Source organism: Callionymus lyra, chromosome 1, assembly GCF_982586985.1.
Source record: "Callionymus lyra chromosome 1, fCalLyr1.hap1.1, whole genome shotgun sequence".
NCBI lineage: Eukaryota > Metazoa > Chordata > Actinopteri > Syngnathiformes > Callionymidae > Callionymus > Callionymus lyra.
This window is the reverse complement of record NC_141818.1, coordinates 26,886,059-26,907,623: the sequence shown is the minus strand read 5'-3', so window position 1 is coordinate 26,907,623 and position 21,565 is coordinate 26,886,059. Positions and strand designations below refer to the sequence as shown.

General features: G+C 39.3%; 1 protein-coding gene and 1 long non-coding RNA gene across 19 annotated transcripts in view; one reads left to right on the top strand and one right to left on the bottom strand.

The window, feature by feature from the left end:
* Window positions 1–21,565, bottom strand: part of ptprdb (protein tyrosine phosphatase receptor type Db) — a 145,217-nt gene that overhangs the window by 29,156 nt on the left and 94,496 nt on the right. For 4 of the 18 annotated variants that reach the window (XM_087798394.1, XM_087798393.1, XM_087798398.1 and 1 more), the window contains 17 exons: window positions 15,224–15,412; window positions 13,797–13,805; window positions 12,425–12,442; window positions 10,279–10,389; window positions 7,230–7,499; window positions 6,871–6,980; window positions 6,555–6,752; window positions 6,356–6,481; window positions 6,147–6,294; window positions 5,932–6,077; window positions 5,579–5,723; window positions 4,576–4,878; window positions 2,683–2,876; window positions 2,143–2,169; window positions 1,669–1,786; window positions 459–1,046; window positions 24–118 (listed from right to left, as the gene is read on the bottom strand). In XM_087798394.1, coding sequence (XP_087654520.1) covers window positions 24–118; window positions 459–1,046; window positions 1,669–1,786; window positions 2,143–2,169; window positions 2,683–2,876; window positions 4,576–4,878; window positions 5,579–5,723; window positions 5,932–6,077; window positions 6,147–6,294; window positions 6,356–6,481; window positions 6,555–6,752; window positions 6,871–6,980; window positions 7,230–7,499; window positions 10,279–10,389; window positions 12,425–12,442; window positions 13,797–13,805; window positions 15,224–15,412 — 2,795 coding nt within the window. The remainder of the gene's footprint in view (window positions 1–23; window positions 119–458; window positions 1,047–1,668; window positions 1,787–2,142; window positions 2,170–2,682; window positions 2,877–4,575; window positions 4,879–5,578; window positions 5,724–5,931; window positions 6,078–6,146; window positions 6,295–6,355; window positions 6,482–6,554; window positions 6,753–6,870; window positions 6,981–7,229; window positions 7,500–10,278; window positions 10,390–12,424; window positions 12,443–13,796; window positions 13,806–15,223; window positions 15,413–21,565) is intronic. The other 14 variants (XM_087798397.1, XM_087798471.1, XM_087798400.1 and 11 more) reach the window with 9 other exon arrangements.
* On the top strand, window positions 7,430–10,421 carry LOC148088670 (uncharacterized). The gene is made up of 2 exons (XR_015712784.1): window positions 7,430–7,493; window positions 10,261–10,421. It is a non-coding gene; the product is annotated as an uncharacterized LOC148088670 (long non-coding RNA).

Sequence of the window (21,565 nt, the reverse complement as noted above, 5' to 3'; positions counted from 1 at the left end):
TGATATTGAGATCTTTGACTCACCGTGAAGGGCTGTGTTGGGTTCTTGTCTCGTATCTCCCAGGACAGCAGAATGGAATTCTTCATCGCCGCTTTCACTCGAAAGTTAGTGGCAAATACTGAAGTACAAAAACAAGACAAAAGGAGATTGAATGTATCTGTTCACAGAACCACGGATCTGTTCTTACCTCCACAACAGTCTACAGAACCGGTCCAAACACATCTACTTTAATAAACGCTGTGTAGGACCGGTCAAAGATTATCTTTCTGACTCTTACCTTGACTTCAGAAAATGATGTTTGGTATGAGACTACAGTGACAAGACAATGAAAAAAAGACACTTAAATGTTGTAGTCAGGTGTGTCTGTTTGACTGTGAGGTGCTTTGTAAAGGGATGTTTATTTTTTAAAGGCTCCCTCTGAAAAAGGAGGATGGATTGTGATTATGCGAGAGTCCTACCTTGGTCCAGCCGCTGTGTCCTTATCTGGACACCTGGACTGTAAGGCCCGGGACCAACAGCAGTGAACGCACACACCCTGACATCATACACTGTGTCCGCACTTAGACCATCCAGCACCACACTGGAATCTGGCGTGGGCACCACAACTTCTGAGGCGTTTCCACGACTGTTAATATCCTTGTAGAGAACCGAGTACTTCACAATCTTCCCATTTTGTTCTATCAGTGGGACGGATTTCCAAGCCAACTGAATGCTATTGGCAGAGCTCCCCTCTGAGATAATGTTTTCTGGATAACCATTGGGGGAGTCTTCTGGAGTGGTTATTTCCTTCACCGCTTCTTCGCCGTAGCCCATTTTGTTTCTGGCCGACAGCCGGAAAACATAATTAGCCCCTTTACGGATGTCTTGGGCTGTGTAGCGGTTCTCCTTGGTGGGGAACTCCACCACTGTGAACGGAAGAACGTCGCTGCGACCGAAGGTCAGGCGGTAACCTTGAAGTGGTGTGGGTGGGTCGGACGGTGGGTACCACTGAAGGAGAGCGGTGCCAGAGTCCGTGGCACTTACTAGCAATTTTGGCTCGTCGGGCACTAGAAAAAAGAAAGAATCATTTGATCATTATCTTTCACCGCAAGCTAAACAACTGAACGTGATTAATTAGTTGCTGGTAAGAAACAAAAACCAGTGTATTAAGTTAATGTCCTGTAATGATCAACATAAGGGTCCAACCGCCTTCAGGCCACTTCTGAAGCCATCATCATACACTTCTATGGCTTCTGACCACAACTGCTCGCAATACTGACAAAGTTCAGAACCAGTAAAAACCAGAATGAATGAATACTGCTTTGTTATGAAATGTAAAATGTCAATCTCCTTGACAAAGGTGCGGCTGTGGCAGTGCCTTTCTATTCATATGTCATTATGCATCTGTAAAGTAGTAAAGTAGGCACAACCACGGAGAAAATAAAGGTGAAGACAGAAAATTGCACCAAAAGACGGCCAGATGAGGTTAATAAGCTCATAAATAATCATGAATTAAAAAAACAAAAACATTTTTACAGCATTATATTTGAGCATTATTATTATTGAGAAAACGCTTTGTAATGGATTTTTCAAAATGAAAATCATCACATGTAGCTTCACCAGTTATATTATAAATGTTTTAGCTCTAATCATTATCTTTAAAGTCTTCATTGTGGAATCAAGACTTACACGGAAGAGCAGTGCAAACGCTGATAGGTTTGCTGCGAGCACCATCCCCCTTGGCGGTGTACGCTCCCACTGACACGGAGTAGGAAGTGTCCGCCTTCAGGTCGGCCAGAATGACCTCCTGCAAAGCAACACAACGTTTGACATCAGATCGTGGCCTCATCCTCATCATAGTGTCTCGTTGTTTTAAAGATGGCGTCTGCTCTTTGGTTATTTAATGTTATGAACTAAAGATAGTAGGAAGTATCATGTTGACAGGGGACACCCTAATAATAGTTATGAGACAATCTCTTCACTAATACAAATGCAGTAACCGAAAAAATGTCTGTACATTAAATATTGAAAAACTTTCATAATTTGGTTTTGCAGGGGGAGATTTCTGAGGCAAAAGTTAACCTACAATGTGGTGAGAGACTCATCCACTGTATTGTGTTAGTTTTTATTGAACTAAAAATAGAAAAAACAGAAGAAACTCACGTATTCGCCTATATCATCGTATCCCCACTGAGCAAAGGAGCGGCAGCAAAGAAAGAGAGAAACAGTTCTTTATATTAATATTTGGCAATTGTGTTCTCACAGTCTTCTCATCACAGATTTGAAATTATTGTCTGTAACTTGTTTAAAATAAAACTTTTTAACGCAGTCTTGTCTGTGATGCATTACAAAATATTATCACATTCATTAGACATAATCATAGCATTTTTATGGATTTATAGGAGATGTTTATTATCATGTATGTGTACTTAACGAGCCTTGTAAAGTATTTAAAGTGGACTTAATACACTATTAAACAATCATTCATAATGTTTATATTTCATGACAAAGTAACGACAATGTTTGAATAATAATACGCTTTACAAATAACATATTAAAACTATCAGGTTTCATTCTCTACGACTATTGAGACATATAATCATTATTTGGTTGCAGAAAGTAAATAATACAGTATAAGATGAATTTAAGGTATATAATATTTCAACACATTTCTGCAGCTCTATCATTCTGAACGGTCATTACCTGCGAGTCTTCGATGAGGATGTCCTTTGTAAACGGCTGACCCTGCGGCTCACCATAGTTCATCCTCACATAGTGGACTTGGAAGCCTCGGATCTGGCCGTGCTGAAGTTCCAGCAATGGTGCCCGCCATTTCACTCTAATAGCAGAGGCATTCACAGGCTCCGCCCCAACTCCCCGTGGAGGGCCACTAGGAACTAAAAATGCATTTCGGGATGAGGGTCAAGATTTTCAGCTGAGGCGCAAGACTTTTACTCCAACGTTCCTCCTCTCATTTAGAAAAGCTCAAAACATCTTGAATAAGCATAAAAATACTCAAAAATGTTTCCCAAAAAGGTTTAGCACTTCTGTGATGTGTAGAAAAAGTCAAAATAGTAAAAAGGTGCTGTAAGTAAAAACATTTAGTAAAAAAGCAGTGACAGATAAGAAGCGAATGTAGAGGACGATAATAATGACAGATAGAAAAGGAGTTGGTGCCTGAAGCAGATAAATAGGGGCAGGCAGTCTGAGAGAAAACCGTGTTATCGGGAAAAACTGCTCTCATGCTGCCAGGAACTGCTCATCCACTCTCACATGCTGGACTAAAGCACATTCTTCACCTTAAAAACTGGATGTGGATGTAAAGAATATTCAACACCAAATGTATACAAAAAGCTGACTGAAAATGGATGGTAAATATTGTTCCTTATAAATAGATATTCAGCACATCATGGAAGAGAGGAAAAATAACACTGCGGATACAGAGAAGGCTGGATTTCTGACTTATTGTGCAGGCTTTTCCTGAGACTTCTGTGTTGTTCTCGGTGTTATCTTGATCTTTTAAGTATATATTTTATTGAGTTTTGTTTTGATTATTTAAGCACTTTGTGACCCTGGTCTGAACAAGCATTCTATAAATATAATTTACTCAATTACATACTTACTTATTTAGATGTAATTAAATCGATTGATTGAATTACACGTGTGATAGATGTGTGTTCTCATAGAAAGAAGAAGGTTAATGTGTATCCTTTTGCAAATGTCCCAGAAAGATGCAAAATCCATACAGCATCATAAGAAGCCGATAATAAACAAAAATCCGCTTTTTTTTAGACTTTCATTATGTTTAGATATTTAAATATATCACATTAATGGAAACTCTTTTTCTGTAATTACAGGTAAAACAAGCAAAGTTTTTAGTTCTTAAGACATTTTTTATTAAAATAAATATTTGATGACAAGTGACGAAGCTTGAACCTTTACCGGTCACATGCCCGGAGACACTTTTAAAATGTTTTTTAAATATTGATTTTGGAAAATGGCTATAGATGCCATCCCAATAACCTTTGTTGATGACCTTTCAAGCTAAAAGACGACCTCGAGCTAGCTTACTGTTCAGGCTTACTGTTCGTTATCAAAGGACACTCTGAGCTATGATGTGAGGATACTTAGAAGTTACCAAATCCTGCTTGGTGTCGCTCTAGTCATAAACCCTTCCTACATATTCATCCTTACTAGAAATGCAAGTGCTTCATTGAGCGTTATTCCATCAGAATGTAAACATTCAGCCTCCTCTGTGTCCTTGATATTAGAGGATTGAAAACGTGGGAAAACTAGGGAACAGCTTGTCCAAAAGGTTTTCCACAGAAGTGTGTTAAGACAAAAGGAGAAAATGTGGGAAAAAACACAGACCAGTGATAAAAATGGCTGTCCGGGGGAAAAAGAGACTTCCTTGGAGAATGGAAAGCAGGGGGGGGATCAGCAGGGGCACATTTCAGGAGTTAGCGGTTGATTCATCATCCTTGCAGATCAAAAATCAGCAGCACTGGGATTCTGTGAGCTCATTAGTAGCGTTTTAGTGACAGCCTTTGTTAGTGGACCGGACATCCTAAGAGAGGGATTTGTTTAGGAACATACCATCTTCCTCCGTGCAGATAAGAAGTTGTAAACTCTCTGGTCCGTCTCCGGCTTCTGTCTGTGCTTGTACTGTTATCCCATACTCAGTCCACTTCTCCAGGCCATCCAATAGATACGGAGAACTTTCCGGAGGAATCCCATTGATTCTTTTCATTGTTTTATTGCCCTCCGTGGTGGAAAATTGAACGGAGTATCCAGTAATGACACCGTTCTGAAACTCCAGAGGTGGTGGTGCCCAACTTACCAGGATGCTGGTAGAACTGGGACTGGTGCATGTGATGTCCTGCGGAGGCGCTGAAGGAACTGAGTGGCCAGTTTGACAGAGTACAGTAGGAATTGTTTGGGGGAAAATGTTATTTGGTTATGTGTGCAAGTTATTTGGTGGGTGGTGAAGTTGGTGAGGTTGGATAATGGTTGTATGGGGATGGAATTGAGCAGACGACAGACAGAAAACAAAAGACAAAGAAACATAAAATGAAAACAAAACACTACGAACGAACAAAAGCTCCTGAGAATGACCAGCTTGACTAGAAACAAAGATGGCTGCTGTCACTCTCTGTTTGACATAAAATGCTTGATGGCAAAGATTGAGTGACTCAAACGCACAGTGACATAAACACAAACATACCTGCCCGAACTTACTTGTGGTTTGATTGATGGACGAGACCTCACTTCTATCTAGAATCCTCCTGCCATTTTACAACTGCACTACACTGACCTCAGATTGACGTCCAACAATCAATGATCCTTGGCTGCCACCATTTTATGAATTGATTTCTCCTGCATGCTAACCTTGCAACTATTTTTTGTTGAAATATCAAATCTGAGGTAAGTTTCCATGGTTCATTGTAGCAATGCAAGAGAGGCAGCGACTAACAAGTCAATTCAGTGAGAGAAGTTGGATCAGTCAAGTGCATGAATCTCCCTTACATTGAAACAAAAGGAACCTCCACACAGTCACGCACACAGACACTCACACACTAGTAAACGCAAATGGGCTTACATGTCTGAGGCGTGTCGATGGTAATCTCATTGGTATAAGCACCAACTCCGTGTTTGCTTTTGGCAGCCAACTGGAAAGTGTAAGTGGAGAAGGGCTTCAGGTCCTTCAGCAGGTAGGATGTGGACGGCTCGAAGTTTGCCTTCTTCTGTCAGAATAACACATGTGATATGGTCAACGTTTAAATCAGCAGTTAAAATGGTGTCATTAACATGTTTTAACCAAAGTTTTTTGCTTTCACTCAGGGACATATGAACATGTTGTTTATCAGGATTCAGATTATTACATTTTAGTCAAAATACAAGTTGTGCTGTTTTTCTCCTTTATATCGAGTAGACGTTCAGCAGGTTTCTTACCTCCTCAGTCTCATCCAATTTTCTGTAAATAAGTTCATATCCAGTAATCTGGTTGTCCGGGCCACCCTGGGGTGGCGCCACCCAAGACAGCAGAATGCTTGTTTCAGATTTGGCTTCCCCCTTAAAGTCTGAAGGCTGGGACGGGACTGTGAAGTCAGGGAAGGCAAATGGTCACGTCTACAGGTGGTCTGTGGGGCTCATCGTTTGACTCTCACCTCCGGTTTTGGCAATAATCTGCAAATCTTGGGACAGAGGTCCGTCTCCGACAGAGGTGAAGGCCAGCACTCTGATGTAATACGTCTTGTTTGGTGTCAAACTCTGAATAGTGATGAAGTTGGCGCTGCGGACCATCTGCTTCTCCCACTACAGACATCAATGTGTTGGATTATAAACGTCAGCTCTCAGTCAATGACTCCATCTTCACCTGATTGACTGGCATCAAGTTGTCAGATGTGTAGTAGACTCTGTACCCAACAACCTGACCATTGGGCTCCTCCGGTTCATCCCAGTGGATTATGGCGGTTGTTGTGCTCAGCATCCTACCTCTGACCTACAGGAAAATGAAACAAATCGTTTCAATTATTGCCTACTGGCACCTTTCTCTTACTTTGAAAGACTCCTACCTGTCGAGGAGGGGAGGAAGGGGCCTGCTCCGCTGTACGAGCCTCCACCACGTCGCTGGATGGGCCTTGGCCAATCGTGTTCACGGCAGCTACACGGAAGTCATAGTGGGAATAAGGGCTGAGGCCGCCGACACTGTAACGGGTCGTGGCAATGCCATCGATCTCCTTGTACGGGTCCTCAGAGCCTTTCGCACGATGCTAGAAGTCATGAAAACATACAGTACATGCTTACAATTATTTATTCCATTTGTAAAGGACTCTTTCATTATTATCAAACACCTCGTTCATCAGTTCAAACCTTCTCTGAATGACTCACCTGTATAATATAGTACGAAACAGGTTCAGGGTTTCCCGAGTCCCACGTGAGTGTAATGCTAGTTGCAGTTCTCTCTGTCACCACTGGCATTCCCGGAGCCCTTGGCAGAGCTAAGAACAAATTCTAGATTAATTTCTGTGTTCTACAAGGTCAACACTAGTCGCATAATTGCTGCTACAATGATGGATAATTGTTTTTTGTCTTTGGACAGAAATATTGAGATCAATATTAAAAAAATCAAGCTCTTCTTTCTGATGAGGGAAACATTTTCAGCATGAAAAAGTGTAAACATCTTTGTGTCTGGTATGTGAGGTTCACAATTCTCATAATAAGATGTGTGACCATAAGGAAAAACTCACCTTTTACAATGATCTGCGCGACAGCCTCAATCACACCCAGTGTCGACATGGCAACACAAGTATAATTGTTGGACTGGCGTATGTCGGTCAGTTCTAGCACGTTGCGGCCGATCGGCATGTCATCCTCTGGCGTGAGGTCTTCTGCTCCTAGCATCCATTTGACATAGGGCATGGGGGAGCCCACCGCCACGCAGGTGATGTTGACGTTTCCCCCTGGCATGATCTCACTGTCGGCTGGTGGGATGGAGAAGCGAGGGGGTACACGTCGTACTGGAGGAGGTGAAGCAGGAAAAATGGCATTATTGTGCAGTAATAATAGACTAATAGTAGATATGTGTGTTATTGTAACGTGTTTATATCTAAATCTGACTTGCTATCATTTTTATATCAGGCTCCACTAAATCCAAACTTTATTCTGTTGACGATTGAACTTCCTCCCAGCTGCTTTTTCTCATCTGGACTTCGAAATGTTGCAGAATAGTTTTCAGTTAGAAAAGGGTCAACACATCTCTCACTTATGGTCTCAAGTTATCGTAGATTTTCTCGACATTTTTTATGGACTTTCCCTTAATGTGGGAGCTCAGGGTGCGTAGATTCTGCACCCACACATATATAGAAGATATATGTTTCTTTTTCTAGGTGACTTGTTAAGACAAAAACATCCACGGCACAGTACACATGGTACGAATGATTTATTCAATGGGCTGTTCTGAAATGAATATTTCATGAGAAACAATAAACATCAGATCTCACAGCAAAAACTGAAACTTACACAAGGTACAAAATGATAAAAAATAAAAATACAAAGGCAGTAGTGAGCCTCAGAGGAGACAAAAATAAGAGGCAGGCTTAAAACTGCGACATGGCACATAAAACACACGAGAACAAATGGCAGTTGTGGGAAAACAGGATGAATCCTTAAAAGAAGGAGTCTAAAGAGACACACTTTTGTTACAGTACCAACCTTCTCGAAGCTCTGCAGAGGGACGTGGGACAGAGCGCGACGGGAGGAGGAGCAGAGCAAAGAGAGGTAAATATCCGAGACAGGAGAGAAAACAAGTTAGACTAAGGAACATTGCAAAGTGGCAACAGATGAATGGGGAGGTGTAGAGCGAAGGAGAGAGAGAATAAAGTGGAAACATCATCCACTCGTCCGGCACTGTGATAGCCTTTCTGTTAAAGGCCAACTCCATCGCTGGTCGTCCCCAAAGACTGCCTGTCAAACTCCCACTGAGTTGAACTGCGAAAATGTACTGTGCCTGGGAGCACTTGAAACACATCACCGCGTGAGAGCGTTACTCTGCTGATATTTACGGGTGCATTTATTTTATTGTATGGTTTCATTGTGTGTGTTTGCTTATTTGTTCACATTCCCCAGAGCACTCTTAAAATCCAGATTTTTTGTTCATTGTCTTTTTTTTTTGTCAGAGAGAAAACTGTGTCGATATTGGCTTGAGGAATCAAAATGTTTTCGGAAATGAAAAGTAGACTGATTGTGTGTTAGCATGTGTCGCCTGTGTGTGAGAGAGAAAGAGAAGGAGAGGTAAATATGGAGGGAAAATACAGAAGCATTGCCTGGGGAACTGACATGCCTGTCAAATTTTGAAGAGACAAGTTTTAGCTAGGCAGTAATTTGATTTTTCCCATGGGTTGAAAGGTTACGATGGGAAGATAGCGTTCTACTCTTAGCCTGGGGTTGAGCGAAGCTCTTGTTTGAAAACACCCAAAAAGCTATGAATGTCTGGAACTTCCTGAGGTGATGACGCCAGGTTCCCAATAACGTAAACATGCCACACAAATATCTTTAAATGCTGAATCGTTTTTGTAAGCATATTCTCGGATATTGAATGGTTTTAATATCCAAACAGTGGATTTAAATGTAAATCATAGCCTTGACAACATAAATCTAAAGCAGCACAACAAGATAATAAAGTTATTTACACGACAAGATGAATTCACTTTTCATCCAAATGTACCTCATACTTAATTGATGCTTCCACATTAGGACAGTATTTAGAGTATTAAAGTTGCATTTTTAAATTCCAGATGAAGTTCCAGGCGACGATAAACACGTTCAGATTATTCAGCCACAGCAATCAAGCAGAAACGAAACACACTCCATCATCTTGGTCGTAATCATACCCACAAAAGTAATAAATCAAGACAAGATATTTCCTGGACCATTGTGTTTAAATCCAACTTAAGCTATGTTCAAAATATTTAGCATCGTAATTAAAAATCTGGACACAGATAATATGAGCACAGTCATTTGTGAAAGGCAAACTTTGCTTTAATGCAGGCTTCTCAAAGATCCAGCCTGGGGCCCTTTTTGCACACCTTCATCAATTTCAGATGGCCTACAGCACCTATGAAACTTTTTTAAAATTGTTTAACGAAGGCTGAGTCTCTACGCACAATCTTAGTTCACAGTATTTACATACGTTGTAAATGTTCTGAAGACACAATTGCCATTTCATAAGTGCTTAGTTAAAGAGTTAGTTCATCCAAAATTCACTCATTTTCTACTCAGTCATGTTGACTAAGGGTTGGAATTATTTTCAGAGTTATAGGCAAAAATCTCCGTTCAAAAAGACACTTAAAGACATCCAAATACCTTCATACTGCTCGTCTGTAACGAAGCCTCGACATGAGAAATTGTTGCAGAAAAAAATGAAACAAGACTATATTTTAAGATGCTAGGCCATCATCCTAACTTAGTACCAATACACTGCTTATATTTTGAATTTCTAAATAAGCAAAGTCTTCCATGTTTAAAACTATTTTCCTTCTCTTCATCTTATTAAAAAAACAAATCTAAAATTTTAAGACAAGACATGTTTTTACATTTGCATTCAGTTAAAACCACCATGCCTATTTTTTTGTGAGTTGTTTCAACAAAACAACTGCATATATTTTGCATATTATAGATTACAAATAGTTAATGTTTATAAAAGATTTGAAAAGACCAGGGCCATACGACGATGAATCACTCTCAGATCTGCGTAAAGAGATTTTGGATATTAAGTCAGAGAACATCTGTAACTCTCACCTCGCACATAAAGGTTTGCTGGAGTTGAATATCTGGTCCCATCACTGTTGGTGGCAACACACTCATATTTGCCCTGGTCAGACTCCTCACTCATCTCTATCTGGAGGGCACCTGGATGAATGAAGGAGGGATACGGATGAAAAGCAGAGAAAGAGAAAAAAGAGAGTCACAGAGAAAGTGTGAAGACAAATAAATCAACATGTGTATATATGTCTAAGTTATGATTCGTATAGGGTTCCATAAAGTGATTCAATGTTTATTATTTGACTGAACAAAAAACTTCAAAAAATAAAAATCTGCTTCCTGATTTTTTTTCTTCCAAAATCATAGAAACAAATAAACCATGCAGCCAAAATGTTGAGAAATCCAGTTCCAGCACTTGGAAAACCACACGCTGAAAATTAAGATGTGGTTATCATTGGGGAGCAAATCAGGATTGTTTAAAAAAAAAAAAAAAAAAGTTGGGAAAAAGATTGCAGGAGGAAAATATTCACACACTTAACGGATCCACCATTGGGATCAGGAGTGTGATGTCATTATAATCCACATCCAATCAGAAGGCAAAGCATCAAATGACCTACTTTAAGGTCAACAGGTCAAAAAGATATGGATATAGGAACGACATACGCAAAGCCATTGGACCGGACCAACACTTTCTCGCTCCCTGAAAGTAGAAAAATTGTCAAAAAAGTCAACCTGATGTCCTAAAAGATGGTGAAAAAAAGGCAAAAAAGCGCCCATAAAAACTTTATCAAAAAAGTGGTTGTTTGGGGCTTTTTATCGTTAATGAGAGAGAAAAGAGAACGTAATGGCAAAAAGTCATGAAGTCGTGTGTTGTATATGCACAACTGTGTGTAACTAGGAACACACTCCTGTCAAGGTGTGTGTCTGTCCCAGCCATCTGGACTTTTGAGGCTGAGTGAACAACAGCTAGGAGGGAAAACAGAACCGTGAAGTTCTTAGATATAGACAAGAAAAAGAATAGGCAGTGCCAACAGGTCAAGTAGCCAGCGAAGGTTGTTCAAGTAACAAAGTAAGAAGATATAAACAAATGTATGTATGCTCGGTCAAATCAAACTCCGCCAAAATTGAAACATAAATCATGCCACTGAATTCAAGATGGAAAAGCCTAAAAAACAATGGAAACCGGATCACATTGTGGTGAATTAAAAGAGTCAGAGATGTTAAAGATGAATGTCAAGTGATTAAAGATGAGAGGAGGTTAAATGAACATAAATCTTTTATATTAGTTAGGTGCTCAATTCCAAATCCCCCTCCTGTTATCCTGCAGATCTGAAGCAGCTTGGTGCTTGTTACCATTATGGCTGAGTTTTACGTCTTAAATATCCCAGAGAGACTCTAAATACAGGTTCACCTGCTGCAAGACTTTTCTTTCAATTAGGAAACTTGATCGACATTGATCTGTGAGTAATTGGTTTGTTCCTCATTATTAAGAAGGAAACAACTCTTTCCCAATGCATGGCTAGATTCTACTCCGAACTACTGCATTATCAGGATTAACACAAACAAAATTGTTTGCTCCTGAGCCTATTTTTGAGAGAGAACTCTTGCCACTCTTGTGTTGCTGATCCTGTTTTCCCAGGGTTATAGTTGATGAACAAAGGTGAGGGATAAAAATGATGAAAACACAATTCCCTCCCTAAACACTGATAGGTTTGATGTTATCATCCAGAAAGTAACATGTAGATGGGATATTCAGCTCAATCTTTATCTGGACACACTGATAGAGTCCTCGAGGTACAAAAGATGCGCTGATCTATCCCTTCATTTTATGCAAAAAAAAAACATGTACATTCCGCCCTGGCCTGACCAAACACGGTCTCAGAATAAAACGTGATAATCCTAATCCTGTCTACTTTAAACTCCATCTGGATTGGGTAGGCCAAAAGAACCAGGTTATCCGTAAAAATAAAAACAAGGTTCTGAGGCCAACATCTCATCTCAACTGCTTTTACAGGAATAAATCAATTTATGTGCTTAAATTTTTGAGAGAATTTCAACCACAACAGTTTTGGACTAGAGCCATAGTGATAACCCATCCGGAGCTGTTCCTCAGACAAGTAGGAACCATGGAGTAGAAATGGAATCGAGCCACTGTGTCACGTCGATCCTCCAGCAGTCTTACCTCGTATGGGCGTGCCACCTGATTGGGCAATGAATGCACGAGATTAGAGAAGAAGAAGAAGAAACTGTTAGTACCACGGGAGGGGAAACAGAGGAGGAAGGGATTGTGATTGAAAAAGGGAACTAGAGGGACTTGATCAGAGAAGAGTTTCATTTGCAAGAAAAACGTAAAAATTAGACAGAAAGAAAGTGGGAGAGTTAGAAAAAGAGGAGAGAAAGGCCTGAGAAGAGAAGCGTTAAATAGCCAGAGTGTCAGACCTACAACAAGATTGGTTATTGATGAGATTTTATTGAAATAAAACAGGATAGCTTCTGGTCTTTTTTAAGATTTTATCTCATATATAAGTATTTCTGAGGATCACCTTTGCGACGAAAGGCATATAATGGCAATAACTATGTTTTATATAGCAACATGTAGTAACATCAGACATCTAACTTAAATACTCAAAACATTAAATTGTTGTTGCCATGATATTGGTTTCACTTAATGTCACACATTAAATGTCATGCCATCAATACAGTTGAGACCTGATCCTCTTATTTGGTGTTCAAGCTAAGAAAGAGCAAAGATGGAATCATTTAAGAAATCTTGTGCCTTTAGATGATGATAAATGCAAGTCAACTCAATTATTTAAAAAGTTCCAGTCAATGATATCGAGCTTATATTTAATTTGAGATTAATAAAACTATTTTTATTAAATATAAGGCCGTTGTTATTACTTTGATGGGAAAATATGAAACTGAACACTTGTGTCTTATCCATTTATGTACAGAAGAACATGATCCACTGGCACTGTGATCTCAAAACAGCAAGAAAAAAGTGTTTTCCCTTAGTGCAGTTTCTATCTAGAGATCTAAAATAAAGAAGTCATTGATTTCCCTGCACTGGCTCCACTAGAAGTCTACCTAACAGCCATCTAGAGTTGATGACTTATTGACTGGTAACTCTATACAGCAGAGTAGAGATAGTAAGTGGGTGAGTGAATGACAGAGTGAGTGAGGGAAAGAATAATTAGATAAGCGGAGAAGTGGAAAAGTAAATTGGTGAGTGTGAGGGGAAGTTTTTGTTATTACTTAGGTGTGGGAAAGCTGCGGTGCACAAGTGAGAGTGAGGAAAGCTACGTCCACAGTGACAAGTGTGCGAGGATCTGCTGCTGCCTTTTAATATCTATGTGCCTGCAGTTTATGTGTGGTTCCATAAATGTATGGTTGCGTATATCATCTCTGTGTGGACGTTAGTAAATCACATGCCATGTGTTTTAAAAACGCCTCATTATTGAAGAGGTGAGCAGAAGCAGCGAAAAGTAGCGACATTAGTGAAAGGTATATATAGTGAACAGTGAGGGAGTGGGCCTCGAAACAGAAGCACTTACCAAAGGACTCTGTGGTTAAAAAGAGAAAAGAAACAGCATAGACATGGCATTACAATGAGACCACTGATCACACAAAGGAGTTGCACTTGAAGACTTCAACCTAATATTGATTTGTTAAATAATACAAACAAGTGTTATTTTAAACAGTTTAAAGACAAACAACATTACTTTACATTAGAAGACTTTAACTTTAATTTTTAGCTTTGAATTTCTGCAAGGTCAAACATGGGGCAAGGCCGGGGTCACTAATGAATAGAAGCAGGAGTCAAAGCAAAGAGGGGTTTATCCATAAAGAGGGGAGGTGGGTACCATTACCAATCAGTTTCCAGGGGGAGGTGAACAAGTACTGCAAACAGGAAAGGGGAGAATCTACTGTCTACGGTCTGGATTGTTCACACTACTGTGGCTGCAAGTAAAACATGGTCAGGTGGATTCAAGGTTGAATTGGAAGATGTTGGTTTGGTTTACTTCGATCGTGTCCCATTAAACCATGCATTTCACCACCAAGAGAATGATTTACAAATTTGTATTTGATTGCTAATCACAGCAGTGAAGGTAATTCCTACTAAACAATTCACCATCACTACTGTGTCTTATTGCTCCAATGCTAAATATAACAAAATAAGACGCGAACAAAAGCTTCATAAGTGTCTTTAGTTCTACACCATTGTGATGGAAAAATCCTATTAGGTCTGTTTTCTACTTGAACACGCTAGAAAAAAAACATTTTCTATACCTAAAAAATCTTGTAAAAATCAAACAATGGAATGAACTTAAATATAAAATCTCAAATATTAAATAGGGATTAGCCTGTGTTATTGTTTTATAGATGTTGTTGTTATTATTAAATATGTTGTTGGCCATTTCTGTTAAAACAAATCTGCAAGACAAACATAGATTTGACTTAAAATAAAAATAGAAAATAATAGCTATAAAGCGGAAGCCTTGATCAATCACAGAAGAAACCAATGTGAGGATCTATGTAGCATTTTCAAATTGCCGTGTTTAATATTTCAGATGTATTCTGTGTTCATTTCAGAGCTTTGTGCCTGAAGCCAATAGATTTATGATGAAGGCAATGTGGAGGAGCTTCTTCTTTAAATCATTATGATGGTGAATTGCTCAGGAAAACCTCTGTGAGTGACAAAAGAGGAAAATTCACTTTCCACAAAAAAAGAAGGGGTGGGGTTAGGACAGTTTACCATTCGGTCAGGACAAAGCGACAGTAAGCTAAAAAGTACAGCCAGTAGGAGTTTAGAACAACAGCATAAAAGGAAGCCAATAATGAAAACAGCCTTGTAGATAGATAAAGAAAGTGCCGAGGGCAAAGGACTGGATGTCAAAATTGGATGAAAGAAAAGTAGGGAATCCCTTAAATGAAAGTAGGTTTGTGTAGCAAACAAAAAAAGGATCAACTCATTTTTTACCTGAGCGCAGTTGCTTGATTCGTCCATTGTTAGTGGATGTGTTGACAGGCAGGAAATCTTTAAACCAAGTAATTTCAGGATCGGGATTTCCACTAGCTGCACAAAGCATGGTGGCAGTCCTGGAACGCTCCACCACTTTAAGCTGGGGTCCCATGTCAATGGTGGGGAACCCGGAGGGTAGCTGGTCCTCTGCGAAGATAGATAAGTCATGTTTAAACAATTGCTCTTTCTCCATGATTTTCCTCGCATTTTGAATCATATTTACCACTATTTTTGCAACAAATGAAATCTTTCATGTACATTATTCTCATGTTTTTCTTGACACCTGGAATCATGAAGTGTATTTAAAGTATAATGCAAAAACATTTTGGTCCCAACATTTATCAGCACATTATAGAATGTAAACGAAGGACGATGGCAGCTAGCATAAGTTATTTTCTGACAGAATCTTAAGAAAGATACCAGGCTTTGTATGTACCAAAAGTCTATAGTTTCATATGGCAGCAAAGATTGACACATAGCTATATGAATATATATGAAAAGATATGGAAGGAGCAATATATTGCTATACTTTGACCTTATATCTTTATATGGATACATATAGATCATATTAGATGGATCCAACATAATTCAAATATCAGCCCCAGGATTTAATTTAGTTTGAAGTGAGTTAGAGAAAGGCCTTTGCAAGCCTGTCTTGATGTCACAAAATACACCGGGAACATCAACATTAGGGTCTTATCTCCGTTGCACCACCAGCTCCTCAAAGACGCAGAAAGCGCTATATAAATAAATATTACTTACTTACTTACTTACTTACATTTTAACCTTCTTGTACATAATAAAATCCTATGAATATCACTGGGATTTTATCACATTTATCAATTCAGCATCATATTTACAGAGCAAGTATCAGTGTCAGCCATTTTTCCCACTTGGAATTTCAACCCTGGAATGTCTTCTTAGCACATCCCAGATTTCTATTTGTGTCATACCCTGCAGCATTTTCTCCATAATGCCCACCATTAGCTAGAGTCCATGCCACCAGCGAAACTCTTCTCCATTCACTAATTATCTCCTTAGCCAACTTGTTCCAGTTTCCCACTGAGCCAGTGTGTTTGTTTTTACTACTTGTGTCGAACACTTAATCACAACTGCATTCATTGGATTATTTACAGACGACAAGTAATGAGTGTCGCACACCTTTTCGGTGTAATGTGTTTAAATTGGGTTTTTAGTAATTGTTTCATTTATGTCCACTGTTGGTAATGTCTGTAAGAAACAAAATAAAGCTTAACCGATGGATTTAAACCTACTCTATGCATCAGTTGTCAACAGGTCAGAGCGGTTTACTCACCTAGTGATTGATTTGAAGGTGGTATTCATTCAATTCAATTTTGATAAAGTGCCAACTCATAATGTCATCATCTTGAGACACTTAAAATAAGCAACATAAAGTATCTGTACGGATAATTTTATTGAAGAAAATACAAACTTGAAATCTAGTTTGGTTTTTAACAACAAAAAAGATACTGAAAGTTTATGTTAACCTACACAAAAATGTGCCAACCCTTCCTTAACACGTGACAACAATGTGACAAAATACATTTTTTCACGATAAACAAAGGGGATGTTTAGATCACTGGTTACATCTGAACTTGCTTTGAGTGACTCTCCATACAAAAAGATAAGATGGTAAAATCCTTCAGGATGTTTGTTGACTTGACAGATATGATGAAAGACTTTTGCTTTCAATGGGGTTGAACTTGTTTTAAAGAGATGATGAACCAACAAATTTGGCCGGGAACGGCAGTTTTGGAACACAATCACAAAACAAGATTGAGATTCTTCATCCAACATAAAAAAGATAAGCCGAGCGAATTCCCGTTGTAAGTCTCGCACATAAGCTCCTTTGGAACCTGACCCTTCACACGCAAATCAACTATGCAGGCCCAAATTCCTTGAGACTTAACAATCCCTTTGAGGTGGCATTTCAAATGCCAATTCATGGACATCTGAGGCAATTAAATCAAACATGAAGACTCATTCCACAGTGTTAGAGGAAATCAAAGGCGGTTTCGTTCATCTGAGCACTGAGATGCTTCTAGGGGGTAAAGGATCAAAGATGTATAAACTAAGTTGAACAAGCGCTGCAAACATCTAAAATCCTGATAATAAACTGAGCTCTGTGCCCAGTTAAGAGTCACATTGGATACAAAGTTGAAAGAGATTGATGTAAACAGTTAGAAAAGAATGGATAAGGAAGTGGTCTGTGTTGATGCAAGAATTTTCAGCTTATTTGATCTAGTAACAAGCGTATTTGAATTTCGAAGCCTTTCCTCCCCCAATTTTCAGCCACAATCCTGTGACTCTATCCCTCTCAACCACACGGAGCCTCATTAACGGGAAATCCTAGCGCTGAACCTCGCCATGGAGATGCTAATTCTGGTACTGGCCCAACGAACTGAAGCCGACGGGTCATGAGACACTGGCTATGCAAGTGCACGTGTGGCCTTTTAACAGCTCCGGTTTCAATCAATCACCACAGCGACAAATGGAAACATCGCTATAATAAACCAAAATAACAAGATGAGAAGATGTTTGTGTGAAGTGTCGGGGGTGGGTGACATAAAAGCACACACTTGCAGAAAAGGAGTACAATGAAACAAGATCGTGGACAACGGAAAAAAAAATATAGACAAGAAAGAGGGAAAGAGGAAACCTTAGTGCATAACAATCCTGGTTCATTCTTTCATTATGCAAACAGTTACTTCAAAGCTGGCTCCTCATAGGCAGAAATAACTTATTCCATTTCATCTAAGTTTGATGGGACGCTGCACCAAACAGCCGGGATGCACAGCTAGACATCTCGCATCTCACTCCTTTCTGTTCGACAACCACAGATGCAAAGTTGTCCCTACAGCAACATTTAGCCGGCTGGCGTTAACGCAGAGTTTTAAAAAGTGTATGAAGCCATTATATTCTATGAGCAAGATTTTGATCAAGCTATCTGTGTAACTGCAATACAAATACACCCATTCATATCAAGTCAAGTAGTTCATGTATGGTATTAAAAAGGGAGCATTGTGTACTTTTAGGTCAATTTTAGTTTCCGATGCCATTGATTACAATGCCGGCAATCTACAATCCATTAATAGTAATTCATTGTGGCTTTTCTCTTCATATCAGTGTTGGTTGCAGCCGCAGAACAATTGAACCCTTGCAACCTTAACCCAGAGGTCCGAAAACAAATGTGTTTGTGGTATCACTTGTGTTGTCTCTGGGTCAAGGTGAACATCTATTATTACCATCTTTAAAACTCTACGCTCATTAACTATTAAAATCACTCACTAAACAAAATATCTCCAAATGAACAAAGAATCCATACCGTGACTTTAGTTCTACTTAGGATTCTGCCACAGAGAGGTTTATTCAAGTCACAATGGAAATTGAATTAAAATACCAGATGAGCGCAGACAACAGGGAAAATATCTACATTGTTAGACTCAATCTTGCAATCTTTTCTTTTTTAAACTTGGAGTCCGTTTAGTTTTCATGAATGTTTTATTAAATATTTTTGTTAAATGCTGATTTTGTGTTGCGTTTACAATAATGGCAAAACGTTTGCTGAATCTGATTTGTCTTTATTTTTCCTTTGTTACTTGAAAGAAAAGGCTTTTCAGCCTCCGCGAAGAAGCAGTTGATGATCCTCAAAACGTGCCGCCTTTTTTGTTCAAAGAACCAACCCCTGCTGATCATACTGTCCCATCAAACAACAAGTCTAAAGTCGCAATAACTTCTTTCTCATGGCTATTTCACAGAGAACAGGTTAAATGGCTACAGTATGTATATCTTGAGATGGACCAGTCACTTTTACACTTTCTTTACTGCGGTCCCTAAGAAAATAGTTTGCAGATCTAATTATAGTATCAAAAGTACGATTTTCTTAACATTTATGAGTTTGAGTTTGGGTATGGGTTTGAGCTTTGAACTTTCATTGAGTAGCGTTTTTCAATGTATTTTGTGCTGTATTCATGTGTCAATATATCAAGTGCTTGCTTCAATGAGTACAAGCTTGTGTACAACAACATTGACAAGATGTTTTACTGACACAGGCTTAGTTTTGTTGGAGAACTCAATATGCTACTGGTGTTTACGTGTCATTCTCAAGTTTTCATGTCAGGATCAAAGTGAAAAAGAAAATCAGTTTCTTTCAGATTCAGTTATTTTCCCTTAGCAACTCCAAGAGAGCAAAGGTTGTAGCACAAAAAATAACAACTTAAGGTTTGCAAGAGCACAAAATATTTTTCCTTGTGTGTGGAAACATGTCAAGTGCTTGGAAAAGCGTGGATGAAAAGATGAAAATAAGAAGCTAAAAGAAATAACGTTCCTCTACACACTGTCAAAAAAAAAAAAAAATCAAAAATCATATACAAACTACCAAAAGCCAGAAGAATAATGCTGGTTCAAATCAAATACATGTGTACCATAAAAATGTACTTTGTTTAATTGTATTATTTCAAAAGATGTTTATCAGAAATACAAAAAAGCTTACTTATATTGAAGTCATGAATGAGATTTACGGTTGAGAAGCAGCTGTGGTCAACGCAGATGCAGAAGTTGATGTTCTCTTGTTGACAGAAGCTCGCGCACATTTCATTTGGACGGACTCCCGCTTGAGTGTTTCCATAGCGCAATAGCCCGATAACTTCACAGCTCATATAAAAGTCTGGTTTCTGAATCATGAGGAATTCAGAGCAAACATTCTTGTCTCACACACGATGAGATTCCCACACATTGTTCATTGGTTTTGGTGTTTAAGGAGCTGGAAGACTGGGAACCATGATAATCGCTGGTTTCCAAGAAAAGCCAGATGTGCTCTAACGACAGAATCAACGATTTTCTGCTGTGATACAGAACAAATGAACGGTCGCTCTGCTTGGTTACTCAAAACAACTTGATTTAAGATGATAGAGCTGATGGGAAATCTATGCAAATGAAGACATGGACTATGGAAATTGATTGGTCTTGATATGGATGCTATTCGTTTTACTTTTCAAACTCAAGGTGTGTTCACACCTCACCGCTCAGACTGGCACAGAACGTTGGATTCATCCTCCACTGACGGCTCATACAAGTGGAGTCCAGAAACTGAAAGCTAGCAACACTTTTCTGTCCGAGTCCAATGATCCAGCCAGAAGTCTCATCCCTAATGTACTCCTGAAAACAAACCTGTTCTCTTCAGTCACAAAAAACTTGGGAAAATGAGATGGTTTAATATGTCTTATTAAAAAAATCATTACTCTGAACGACTTTTTGTTCCATTTAGAGCTGGGAAAGATGACATAAATATCACAACAAGATCTTTTTTTTATTTGAATTACGACTCTATTCCATCACTGACAGGTTTTTTTTTTTTTTAACTCATGTTCATGACTTAAATATGTGTTTGAAACACAACACATTAAGGAGTTACAGATACATTTTGGTTGTTGCTGGCTTGATTTAGTAACTCATTTATTCACGAGGTAAATCTTGTTTATTATTGCTTAATTTTCTAGAATCAAACTGCTGCCAGTAAATAAACTTGTTATTTTCTGTATTTTCCCAAATTAAACTTACATTTTTCACCTTAGCCATTTCTTGGCGAAATGAGAGGTTAGTTACAGTAAGGCGTATGGACGACAGGGCAACTTGGAGAGTTTTCCTCTGACCCCAAGTCCCTGTTTGGGCTGTGGGAGGAAAACCGTAGTGAACTCTTACGGGTCAGGGAGAGCATGACTTGACCAGTGCCAAAGCCGGAGCTATAGTATCAGGAGGCTTAATTTAGAACCAGGATGTCATTATCTTAATGCTCCTTTCCGTGCATGTCAAATAGTAATTGAAGATATTTTTAAATGCATCTACGATAAGTGAAATTCCACCGAGGATAAAGTTGTCCCGGGAAAATGCCGGGAATAATTGCGCCGCGCCGTCGACACCGAATTAAACACTCTGTCTCGTACATGGGCCCCAAAGTATTTTAATTGCTCAGGGACGTTATTTTTCAGCGACTGCAATCACAGTGGTTTGCTGGAAGCCAAGATTTCAATTAGGCGTATTGTAATCCTCAGTAATTAAGCCCGCTGACCTTAACACCAGATCCCTGCTGTCAGGGCTGCGCCCGTCAAGCCGTCAGTGTAGGTTTCCAGAGCGAGCGCAGAAGTGAGTGACACGATCCCGCCTTTGTGCGGAACCTGAGTGAAGATATGCCTCAGAGTGTGTGTGTGTGTGTGCATGTGTGTGTCCTAGCTGCCATTTAGAGTCTTTAAGGGGCTATTAGCCGGTCCCGTGTGGCCTTTT